This window comes from Pleurodeles waltl, chromosome 4_2 (assembly GCF_031143425.1).
Source record: "Pleurodeles waltl isolate 20211129_DDA chromosome 4_2, aPleWal1.hap1.20221129, whole genome shotgun sequence".
Classification (NCBI taxonomy): domain Eukaryota; kingdom Metazoa; phylum Chordata; class Amphibia; order Caudata; family Salamandridae; genus Pleurodeles; species Pleurodeles waltl.
The window spans coordinates 363,195,747-363,208,341 of record NC_090443.1 but is presented as its reverse complement, the minus strand read 5'-3'; the positions used below and the strand labels follow the sequence as shown (position 1 = coordinate 363,208,341).

Genomic DNA, 12,595 nt, shown 5'->3' with positions numbered 1-12,595 from the left:
GGAGCTGAAAGTACTTTAACAAACTGTCTCTGAGACCAAGAGCCCGAGTACGGAAGTTCAAAAACAACGTCTTGTAGGTCAAGTCCCACGCAGCTTAGAAGACCCTTCTAGGGCACATCATTTGTGATTCCCATGATGGCACCGTAGATGTAAAAGTGCTTGATCTAGTTTGCAAATCGTATGGCGAGGCTAGAGGACTCACCCACACCATAGGGTGGTGGTATACCTAATGCCATTGTGTTCACAGAGGCTGGAGAAACAGCAATGCCTCTCACCACAGGCTTCAGGCCACTTCCCTCACAGTGACACGGTTTCCTTCTTAACGATGAACAAGACAACTCCCTCATCTGAAAACCACATCAAGACAAATATTAACCAGGCATAACAAGTAGGTATAGGGAGCGATGGTGACAAGCTGCCAATACAGGCAGAGTGGGGACTGCCTCGTTGCCGGAGTACTGCTGGGGTGACTCCGGTAAAGATGCAAGCTGAATATAAAACTGAACATTCGTAATGAATTATTTACAGCTGTAGAGCTGAACTAAAGGAAGCAACCTGTGGACCTCAAATAGGAAGCTGCACGAAATGTGTCTGTCTTGACATCCACTCTCGTCTGCCCTGGTTCCGCCTCTCTCTTTCTGATAGACTATCGAGTGCATAGCAGACGAAGCTGTCATTTCCAACACGTCTAAGACTTATTGACTATGAAAGTGTAATATCATGGAATGGAATGTTAGTTAAGTCTGTGTGAAATTATACTAAGAACCATTTACATAGCACACAATGCAAAATGAATGTGTTCAACACTTACCAGTATTAATTACTACCCAGACAAACCAAATGTATCAACATTAAATAATGATTGACTGAGTTTAATCTGCTAGGAATCAAAAGTATGCCTTGTAAATGAATGCATTTGTATGTTAGAGTGCATAGTCGAGGAAGGACTAGTGATACCCAGGACATGGGAGTTTAAGGGTGTCACCAGGGCCTGCATTTTAAATAAGATTCACTTCAAACAAAGTTAAAACTACTGAGCTGTCGTACCTAAAACAGAAATTTGTTACCTACGTGCTATTCTCTGCAATAAACATATCAATCTTCCGAGCTACTTATTTATTCAAACCTATAAACAAAGCTTATATACAGATCACGTCAGGAAGTGCCTTGACTGTCTTGACCACCCCAGTTGTCTTACCAGCATTATGCTGTGCAACAGAGATGTCTGCAGGATGTACCAGAAATCTGTGTCCTATTAGGTAAAAAATAATAGCTGTACTATCACTTTGGTCTAGGTTTCCCAATTTTTTTGGGGTAAGAGTTTGTAAAGTATATTGCAAAAGCCATCTGTCACTAAACAGCTCTTTGTGACTCCGCCCTCATGACTCCATCCGCTTTATGCCACGACCCATATATCCCCACATCCGTAGCTGTATCGATCTCCCACTATTTTCCCACCAACAAAACCCCTTCCTTCTCTCCAACACCGCTCCTACTTTAACCTCACCTTAAGTTCTTTGTAGACATATGAGCCCCACACATTAGGTACCACGTTATGGGGAGCGGCAGGCAGCCTGGTTTCTAGCAAAGGTTTATGAACGCGGCATGCCGAATCTCGCCTGATCTGCCAAAAGGCTGAGGGAGAAGGACATGGGCATCTCCGAAAGATGAAAGTAAAACCCTTCACCTTACGGCTCTGCTTGCCGATTGCCAGAACGTGGAAGAATGTTGTTTAGATTAAGATGTCAGTAGGCAACAGGGAGTCTACATATATACCCTAGGTTGCATGGCAGCACAACAGTTGCCACAGTATGAGCATTAGCACTTTAAACCAAGAGCTCAACACGTTTGTTTTGAACATAGAAAACTGCCCCTTTTGAATGTATCAACTAAGCATTCGTTTTGAAAACGTGGCACGTCATTACACTTAAAAGTTACCCTACCTGTTAATGTGTGGAAAGATACAAGTTTCAATATGTAAACAGCTTTTTTCCACTCCTCTGTTTTATTAGCTAATATGCTGCTCTTGTATAGCGCTCACACAACAGACTGCTTCACGTACCAATAACAAGCATTGGTAAATGCATCAGGTTTCGCCTATGGGAATGATAAGAGGTGTGGGAGCAGTGTATAAGTGCTGGGTGGATGGTGAGTGCTCTCTGTGCAGAGTGAGTGGTGCATGAGTGAAGGTAGATAAGTGTGTGAGTGCAGAGTGAAAGTGCCTCAGTGCATGGTGATGGATGGCGTAGAGTTCAGTAGTGTAGAGTACAGTGGAACAGAGTTCAGTGACAGAGTGCAGTGGGGCAGAGTAGTGTGGCATAGAGTTCAGTGGTGGAGAGTGCAGTGTTGTAGAGTGCAGTAGTATAGGGTGGCGTAGAGTGCATTCTAATAGAGTGCAGTGACGTAAAGTGGCATAGACTACAAAGGTGCAGAGTAGAGTGCAGTGGTGTTGAATGCAGTGGTGTAGAATGCAGTGGCATAGAATGCAATGGTGTAGAGTGCAGTGGCATAGAGTAGATTGTTTCAGAGTATAGTGAAGTGGCATTGAGTAGAGTGGTGCAGGGTAGAGAACAGTGGCATAGTTATGGCATAAAGTGAAATACAGTGGCATAGAGTGCAGTGGTGCAGAGTAGATTAGAGTGGCGCACAGAGAACTGGCTTAGAATGCAGGGGCGTAGAGTGGAGTGGTACGGAGCAGAGTGCATAGGCATAGAGAGTATTGGCATGGAGTGCAGTGGGATAGAGTGCAGAGTTTCAGAGTGGCGTAGAGTGGAGCTGGGCAGAGGAGAGTGGAGTGGCCTAGACTGGAGGTTGTAGAAGAGAGTGTATTGGCATAAAGTTGAGTGGTGCGGAGATAAGAAGAAACAAGGAACAAGCATTGGTAAATGCAGGAAAAAGTATGCTTCAGCCAATAGAAGTGAAAGAAAAGTAAGTGGCAAGCACAGGAAACAATGAAAATCAAGGGCGGAATGTAAGCCCTTTTTAAGATTTATATGGAATACGGGGGCATGGCCAAGATGGCAACCGGAGCGGCAGCATAACTTGGAGCTCCACGCTCGGCCGGCTAAATATCCTGCTTCAAGACGGCTACTGGATCACTCCAGCACCTCGCAATCGACCCACCCCTGCCTGGCCATCTCGAGACCCGGCGGGTCACTACAGGGGGCAGCACAAAGCGAAGGCAGAGCTGTGCACGCTTTGGCTGTTCGACCAGGACCGGGGGATCCTTCTCGGCAGTGCGCATCGGCCCGCGTCAGCACCTCACAGTTCTCCCTGGCCGGCTTGGGCCCAGCAGCTCGCCTTGGTGGGGGCCGCGGGGTGAGTGCAGAGCCTGGGGAACATCGGCAGTCATGCCGGGCCCGGGATTACCCTTGTGGTGAGGCCTGCCGGATCTCCGGCTTCTCGAGGGAGGAAACGCAAGGACACCCTTTCAGAGAGGTGAGGAGCTGAGGGGCACCCCGAGAATATCGGGACACGTTGGGCTCAGGCCAGTTCTTGGTCCTGTAGCCAGATTTGGGGCAAGCACTGTCCGGGGGGCCCAGTGTCATCGCCAACAACACTGGGTTCACTAGCACGCCGGTGTGGGATGAACTCGAGTCACATGGCACTGTCCTACACTGAACATGCATAGACTGATAGTGGTAACGCCACCTCCGTAGCGGTATTTAAGTGTCCAGGCTGAATAGCGCCTACCGGCACAGCCTGGGGGTCATATGGTAGTCATCGCCCACTATTTAAGACGCACGTCTGAACCAGCCTGGTGCCAACAGCCCACCTCTCTGAGCCACGTGGTGGTGTGCACGACGGCAGGGCAGTAGGTCCCCCTGCGCTAGTGGAGTAGCTGAACACGCTGCGCTCCCCGGAGGTTGGACTATATCATACACCCTGTGGATACTGATTCTAGTCTGTCAGTCTGGGAGTCGTCTGCTGGGGTGGACCCCAATAACAGGAAACCAAACTGGGCAAACTGAAAACATCCAGGACGCCCGCTGCGGTAATGACTGCTCCAAATACTCCACCTGCAGTGTCGGAAGGGACATCTTATGCCATGCAACAAATGGACGCCACCCTTCATAATCATACTTCTCAATTTGAAAAAGTTCTACAGGCCATCTTAGACACTAAAATTTATTTAGAAACAAAAATTGATGCCATAACCCAGGATGTTAACTTACTGCGTGCGGACCACGGTAAACCGTCTGAAAGAGTTGGCGAAACAAAGGCAGACATAGCTGCAATTCGCCCAACAATCCAGGAACTGCAGGATCACATGAGACAGTTGAGTATGGAGGTGACATCATTACAATGAAGAGCGGAGGATGCAGAAGGGAGATCAAGGCACAACAATATCTGTTTGGTGGGGTTTCCGGAACGAGTGGAAGGCCCCAATGTGGAACTGTTCTTGGAACAGTGGCTCACTGAAACGGTCTGCAAGACAGGGTGCCGAAATTATTTTCAGTGGAGCGGGCTCATAGAGTGCCGGGCAGACTGCCTCCACCAGGGGCTCACACGCGACCTTTGATCGATCGCCTTCTCAATTATCTCAACAGAGACCTAGTGCTCCAACTCTTCTGTAACATGGGCCATGGAAATTCGAAGATGCAAACATTACTGCCTATCCAGACTTCACAGCGGAGGTTAAAAAAAAGCGCAACTTCTTCTTTCTGGCAAAACAACGTCTTTGTGAACATAACCTCAAGTATGCCCTATTGTATCTGGCAAACTTGCGAGTGCAGGATGGTGCAAAAACTCATATATTCATGTCACCTGAGGACACTGGGACCTGGTTCCATGCCAAGGGCTTGGCCCAACCGCCACACAAGGCGGACACCGAGGAGCAATGGTTAATCCCCAGGAAGAAACGCAAGAGTTGTACAGGACTGAGGGCTAAACCCACTGCAGCACAGGTTGCCAAGGAACGATCCCGGGCACTGCTTGAGGCTACGCAGTTTACATCCAATCCATTCGCAACACTACAGGAATCCCCGGACTCGAATCCTGAATGGGGAGATCGCAGTGACTCTGAGAATTCTAACCATGGGCCGTCACTTACTCCTCGCTCAGCTGATGACAATTAAGACCAAAATCCCTCGTTAAAAAGTCTAACAATCCCTGGAGACTACCTGTTCAGCCTCAGGGAAAATAAGTTTATACCAAAGGTGCCAGCACCGAAACACCTTCTGAAGGAACATCGGTCCCCTCACAGCATGGAGTGGCTGGAGGGTCCAGTCCATCATCCAGTGAGCCGAGCACTCGAGCCAACACACAAGGCACTCACCCCCATGAACTATTCCATATGGATCAGTTAACCCTCATGCCTGTTCTCAGGTCACGTTGTTATAGTTTAATGTTGTTCGTGAAGTGTTGTCTTGGTCCCCTGTTAGGCCAAATTGTATCCTTATTTCAGTATGTTTAATGGATTTGTTATTGCCACCATTCAATGCTTGTGAGTTGGGAGCAGGGAGGAACAGAAGATGCATGAGTAGAAGCAACATCTCACACAGGGTGCAAATAAACCTTATCAGTGTAGAAACGGGGAGGGTAAGTGTGAACCTAGGGCAGTTTTGGACTCCTTTATATGTATGGCTACACAGACGCAATCTTTTATAACACGCTATAAAGGGATTACATGGAATGTGCAGGGCATGGCAACACCACTCAAGAGACATCGTATTCATGCATAATTGAAGCGCCATCAGGTACATATAGCTATGATACAGGAAACACACTCATCAGAGGACACCCTTGGGAAGCTGCGCTCCAGCCGGAAGGGGCAAGTATTCGGTACCACTACAACATCCTTTGCGCAAGGTATGGTAATATGGGTCACACCTGGTGTGCTCCTCGTGGCAGACCACACACAAATAGACTCTAATGGTCGGTACGTTGTAACTGAAGGCCATCTTGATAGTACACCATTGGCACTCATAGTAATATATGCACCCAATACTACCCAGGGGAGCTTCTTGAACACATTGACACCCAGTTTGTTTCAGGATCCAGCTGGGGACAGTTTGTGGGGTGGCGACTTTAATTGTGCACCTCATGTTGTACTAGATCGTTCCCTCCCCCCAGCTGCCGAGCGCCCCAAGTAGGCACACCTCCCTCGAGTTTGCAGCCTGGAGATCAGAAAGCAGATTATACAATTCATGGCGGCAGGGCCACCCAGCGGAGCGCGAATACTCCTTTTATTCCCCGGTCCAAGACCTGCACACTAGAATAGACTTGATGTTGGCACCAGCAGCCATGATCCAAAGGGTGCACAGCTCTGCATACCTTGCTCAAACCATGTCTGATCACTGCCCCTTAAGGGTGGTCTTAAAGTGGGGCCGTCCGATCATGAAAATACAGACTTGGCGCCTGCGAGTAGAAACATTATCTGACCCCCCCTTTTCATGAGGAGCTAACCGTATGCATATCCACATATTTTGCACAAAACAATAACACAACATCTCACAGCGCTATTGAATGGGATGCACACAAAGTAGTGTTGCGTGGCCATTGCATGGCTACTTCTCTGGGCGTCCGGCGGGTGCTGCTCCGTGAGGTGGTCACAGTGGAGGCAAAAATGCGAGATGCAGAGGTGGCTGTGGCCAACGGGGAGACGCACCCTGAGATTCTTTGGGCAATACGGGCAAACTATACGGAAGCGGATGCCAGGCTAGGCAAACATGACTACAGGCACTAGGCAAGAAGACAGTATGCAGAGGGTGATAGATAGGCTGCTTATTGGCTTGGGTGGCCCGGGACACCCCACAGCGTTCTCCTATTGGGGCAATGAGACTATACTCAGGCACAGTAGTTAACACACAGGGGGCTATAAATACTGTCTTTTACTCCTAATATCAATCACTATACGCGGCCACCCCGCACCCCTACCTGGGCGAATGACCACCTTTCTGGATATGCTACCTCTTCAGCGCCTACAGCCGGATCAAACCACTGCACTGGATGGTCCCATTAGTATAGAGGAGATCCGTACTGCTTTAACCCAAATGGTCTGCAATAAGGCTCCGGGCACGGACGGTTTACTTGTTGAATACTATGCAGCACATGCGAACCACCTTTTGCAGCCCATGCTAACCATGTTCAATGAGGCACATACAGCGGGGCAACTAATGGAGTCACTACGTGAGGCCCTCATAGTAGTCCTTCCAAAGGCTGGCAAGCGCTAGAGTGGGTGCCTGCTTCGGCTGGGGGTGTGGGGGGATGGTGAGTACCTGTTGCCCCTGGGGGACTGGTGAGTGCACTTGCGATCAGTGTGTTGAGTCTCAGTGGAGGCACAACATCCAATGTTTCTGTGCAAATCACTTAATCTCTCTGTGCCTGTGAAGCGCTCCGGTACCTTCTTTGGGGTTCTCAGTCTCCAACTGTCAGTTTCAACGTCTCCGGTCGCTTACAAAAGTCAACTGCACATCAGGCTAGTCACATGTAAAGGTCAACCATCCCCCATTATGGATCAGGCTCCATAGGAAACCACGGGCCAGGAGTCTAGTGCAAATATTCAACGCTGCTCGGTCTCCTGTGGAAAACCTACCCCGCTGCAGGAACGTTGGAGACTGATTGAGATCCATATGTAAAATAAAGGAGAAGTATTGAGCTATCTGGTCCTGAAGAAGAGTCATTGGATCTGTATGGACCCTTGAGACGCGAAACATGTTCACCCATTAAAGGGGTTGTTAGGCAATTCCGCCCCTTGCTTTTCGATGTTATTCAGAGAATGAATGGGCATTATCTCATTCCCCACTCTCCTTGTTGTTTTAACCTTGGCCAAGACCCCCCTTTGGATTAATAAATATTTGTTTTGTATTTGGATTTTGAGCTAATTTTATTCTTTCCCTTTTTTCTCTCCTATCTATTCTGTGCCTATATCTGTGTTTATGGCACCAAAACATTGAGAAAAGATCTCCGGCAAAGATTCCCCCTCGTGGGGTGCCCATCATACATTGCAGCGCCGGTCTGACAAGGAGCAGGCCCGATGATGAAGCATAACATCCATGTGGATGTTTGAGGGCTCTTGCTTCAAACAATAGGACTTCCTTGTGTTCTCTTTTCTATCTTGGAACAGTGTATATTTGGTTGTTAGACTGCAGTCTCCAGCCAGACGGCCATCACTGTCCCACCCGTGGGATTATGACCCCGCCACCAGCCATGGTTTCGTAGCTTCCGTACCGCCACGAAAACCATGGCGGTAGGCACTATCAGTGATAAGGAATTCCTTCCCTGTCACTGATAGGGGTCTTCCCCATCCCCCTCCCCAAGGATTTCCCCCACCCTCCCCCTCCCGACATACACGCACTTGCACGCACCATCATACACATGCCTACACACAGTCATACCCACATTCACCCACGCATGCATACATCCATTCATACACACACTTACATTCATACAAGCACCCACACATTCACACAACACACGTACAGGCACACTCACATCTACACATGCACACACATACCACACCCAACACACACCCACATTCACACACACACACAAATATACAAACACACACACCACCCCTCCCCTGTCGGAGCACCCAACACCTGATTTCAGGGGGTCCTACGGCAGGAGACAGGATGGGGCGTTGCTGCCAGCAGCAGCATCCAACAACAGAACACTGCCAGGCCATATCATGGGTCATGATACGGTCTGCAGTGGTCTACTGGCATGGCGCTGCTGCACCTTACCGCCGTCCGCCGCCATGGCTGACGCTGGAATTCTGCCATCCTTCTGGCGGAATTCCGGCTACGGTCATAATATGGCGGTCGACTGGCAGCCACGGCAAAGGTGTTTTGGCAGCCGTCACCGTGGCGGTAGGCAGATGTTACCACCACTGTCCTAATGAGGGCCTATTTGTTTAGTGCATAATAGGGAGAAACACAAAATTAGGATTTAAACTGTAACGCATTGGCTGGGGCTGTTTATACTTGCAAAACTTTACTACTACCCAAAAGAACTCTTCTTTGCAAACTTAGACTAATAACAGGTTGGAAATAAAAACAATAAGGATGTAAACCCATGGTTTTCATTTTGCATGCAGCTCCTTGATTTCTGTTAATAGCACACAGTTGATATTAGAAGGACTGCAACTTATGAACTGAAAGGAACAAAGGGGCCTCTGTGTTAGGCAGTACACCTACTTAACCTATCTACATAAAATACAAATCTGTTATCTGCATGTTACACAATGTTTTTTGCGGCAGGTACATTAACCCTTTATGCGTCAAAACTGACACTAGACAAAACACAGATCTCTCCAACAAGTGCACGTGCCACCAATGTGACCTTATCATTATTATTATCCCCTGAAATGTGCTAGGCACACAAGATCTCTGCACCAGATGCCTTAACCAATTAGATATTTCAACATGTAGCCTCTTGAAGAACAATTAAGCAGAACATTTTTCTGTCACGTTTTTCCATCTAGCCAATTTCTTTGCAGCATATTTTCTAATAAGAACATAAATGTATATAAATTGCCTGTCAATACACCACCCTTCGTGATGCCACCCCTTTCCCCTGCCACACGGTGACTCCCAATTTATGGATCACCAAAGTATATTTTTCGCATTCCAAAACTGGCAGCATTTCTCTGAGGAAGGTGGCAATCTAACTTCCACGCCCTGCACAAAATATAGCCTCTCTGTCTTGAAGCCACCTTGTTTACCTGCTCGGCCCCCAAAGGGCTGAAGGAATAACAGGACGCAGAGCCTCAGCAGCTGTCTGGTGCCTTCCATTGAGCGCAGTTAAGGTTGTAGGGCAGTGGAAGAAGATACAGAAGATTGTGCTCTCGCAACTTTAGTGTACCTTGGAGAAGTTCCTGCGATTCCTGGGCGGGGCTGAAATTTGCTCCTGGGGAGGGACATCTCGAGTCTCCGCCCCTCTGGCTCTCTCGTCGGTCAGTGACTGCCTTCGACGAGAACTGCTGCTCGTTTATAGAAAGTCTCTGTACATAGCTCCAGTGCTAAACTTCCTACTCGTGTCTCTCCTCATCCCGGCCTCTCCCACCGCCCTCCCTGTTGTGGCCCACAACATTACCCGCAAAAAAGCGCCCCAAATACCTCCTTCATCGATGGGACAAACCTTCTACATCGATATTTACCAAAGAAGTGGAGTAATGTACGCATGGGAGCTGTTCAGCACCCATGGAACAAGTCCGCCTAGCAAAGCCGTGCAGCTCCCACAGAAGTCAAGGGAGCTGTTTTGTCTTTTTGTTTTACCATAGCTGCCTCTACAGTAGCGTCTCTATCTCGGGGGCAGATTTATTGCAGCAGTTCCACACACTGTACCCCTGGAGCAGTTTTAAAGAACCTCTCCTACTACAGCAACAGTCCTACTGCCCCTCCATCCCTGGATACGTTTCACATCAGCATTTCTACTACCCCTAGGGAAGATTTGCAGAACTTCTCCCGCGACAGTAGCAATCGTACCTGGAACAGTTTTCTACCCCACTGTTCCTCGAGCACAGTTCTCATAGCCCTCCCAGGAGCAACTCCCCTTCCTTGTTAAATCCAGAACTCCTAACCCTCTTGTAGGACGGAGGGGTTCTCTTACGTCTGTCAGCTGAATTGGTTTTCTACCACGGATCTAATCTCGTAACGCTATTTACTCCCAATCTGGCCTTTAACCCATTTTTAACTCCTATCAGCTTTAAACCCTCTTCATTCCTGGAGCAGTGCCGATTACACTGGAATAGCTTTTCCACCCATAGCCGTTACCTTTCTTCTACTGCGAGGGTGATTTTCAGTCAGACTCGGTACTGTTTTTTCAGCGAACAACACCAAGCCAAGTGGTATTTGTAGGCCTGTTCCGATATTGTAAAAGTGAAAATATTTGTAGATTGGGGTTTATGATGAAATGGTGAAACTACAAGTCCCAGTATGCTAAGTATTGTTGCTCAAAAACTTGGAGCAGTTAACAAATCAACGTAGTTCCCAATAGTGGAACGTCCTAACAACGACGCAACATCACGTGACGAACTAGACGCCTGACAAGGAGCGTGTTCCCCAGGCGATGAAACGTGGGTCTCTAGTGCAGGCATTTGCTTGGATTGTTAGTATAGGTTGTACGATCCTTATGGGGATGCCTTGCGTGTCTATAACTGGGAAGGAGAGCCTCTATGTCGGGACGTTATCGTTAGCATACAGAGGGCGCAAGTGCCGCATGTGTATTTTTCTATCAACAGAAGTATTTTGGCTGCACCGCCACCCGACGAAGTCTGTTTTCCGCTACTCCGTTATCACGAATGAATTCGTTATAGAATACTCATTTAAACTGAATTTTGAGTTGCTTCTCGCTAAATGTTTCGCATTTTTTTCAACTCTAAATACTTTACTGGCGCACTCGGTGCACAAGGTGCGATGTAGGAGTAGCACTCAGTTATGAGTCTCCTTTTTCAGTTTGAAAGGTCTGAAAAATCATTTTTTTTGCAGCTAAGTAACACTGACATGGAGACATTCTTCTGTTCTGCATCAGGGGTTAAAGTATGCTAGGTTGGAGATGGACCGCCCACAGTAATTAACAATCACCAGGAAGCTTCTCACATGTCACGCATTTTGTGGGACAGCTGCTGTTCTATGGTGCCAGCTTTCATCGGGTCGACCTGAAATCCATTGCTCGAGAAGTGGTATCCGAAACACTCAACAGCACTGGAGTAGGATGAGCACTTTTGTCTGTGGAGGGTCAGCTCACAGTCAGCCAGTCTCTTTAGTGTAACTCTTAGCCTCACATGGTGGTTTTCCGGGGTGTTTGAGTATATCAAGATGTCTTCACTCACGTTCAGCACACCGACTAACCTGGACAGGGTCTCCTGGATGACATCCTGGAAGAACTCTGGGTAAGATGAAATTCCAAACTTGAGACGCTGGTACCTGCAAAGACCAATGTTATGTGTTGAGTTCTAGCTGGTGGTAAGCTGCATTATAAGCTAACTTCAAGAACAAAAAAGCTCCATTTCTGTCTGCCACTATTTGGTATACTGTGTGGGTGATGTGTTCACTGCATATTGATTTGTACAGTAGCTGCATGTCAGTGCATGGTCTTGTGGCTCCTGGCTGCTTAGGTTTAGGGCCTATTACAAAGGGGACACCCATGGGCAGGTCCTGTCACTTTTTCAATCACCCCTGTGAGAAATGGGGTCTTTGGTTGACAGTCAGGTTCCCCCCTGTCCAAGCAAGGACCTTCGCTCTAGTCAGGGTAAATCACATAATGCAAATTACCTAGGGCCTACCTTAGTGGTAACATATATAGAAAAAGGGGTGTTTACGGCTTGGCAAGTACTTTTAAATGGCAAGTCTATCTGGCAGTGAAACTGCACACACAGGCTTTGCAATGGCAGGCCTGAGACATGGTTAGGGGGCTACTTATGTGGGTGGCACAATCAGTGCTGCAGGCCCACTAGTAGCATTTATTCTACCCCTGGGCACATGTAGTGCACTTTTACTAGGGACTTATAAATAAATTAAATAAGCCAGTTGGGTATGAGCCAAGGTTACCAAGTTTTAAGGCAAAGAGCATATGCACTTTAGCACTGGTTAGCAGTGGTAAAGTGCGCAGAGTCCTAAAACCAGCAAAAACAGTGTCAAAAAGTGGAGGG

General features: G+C 47.9%; 1 protein-coding gene across 1 annotated transcript in view; it reads right to left on the bottom strand.

The window, feature by feature from the left end:
- PLBD1 (phospholipase B domain containing 1) overlaps window positions 1-9,835 on the bottom strand; it is a 245,604-nt gene extending 235,769 nt beyond the window's left edge. Inside the window, exon 1 of the mRNA XM_069231448.1 lies at window positions 9,668-9,835. Coding sequence (XP_069087549.1) covers window positions 9,668-9,737 — 70 coding nt within the window. The 5' untranslated portion in view covers window positions 9,738-9,835. The remainder of the gene's footprint in view (window positions 1-9,667) is intronic.
- Window positions 9,836-12,595: the final 2,760 nt, after the last annotated feature.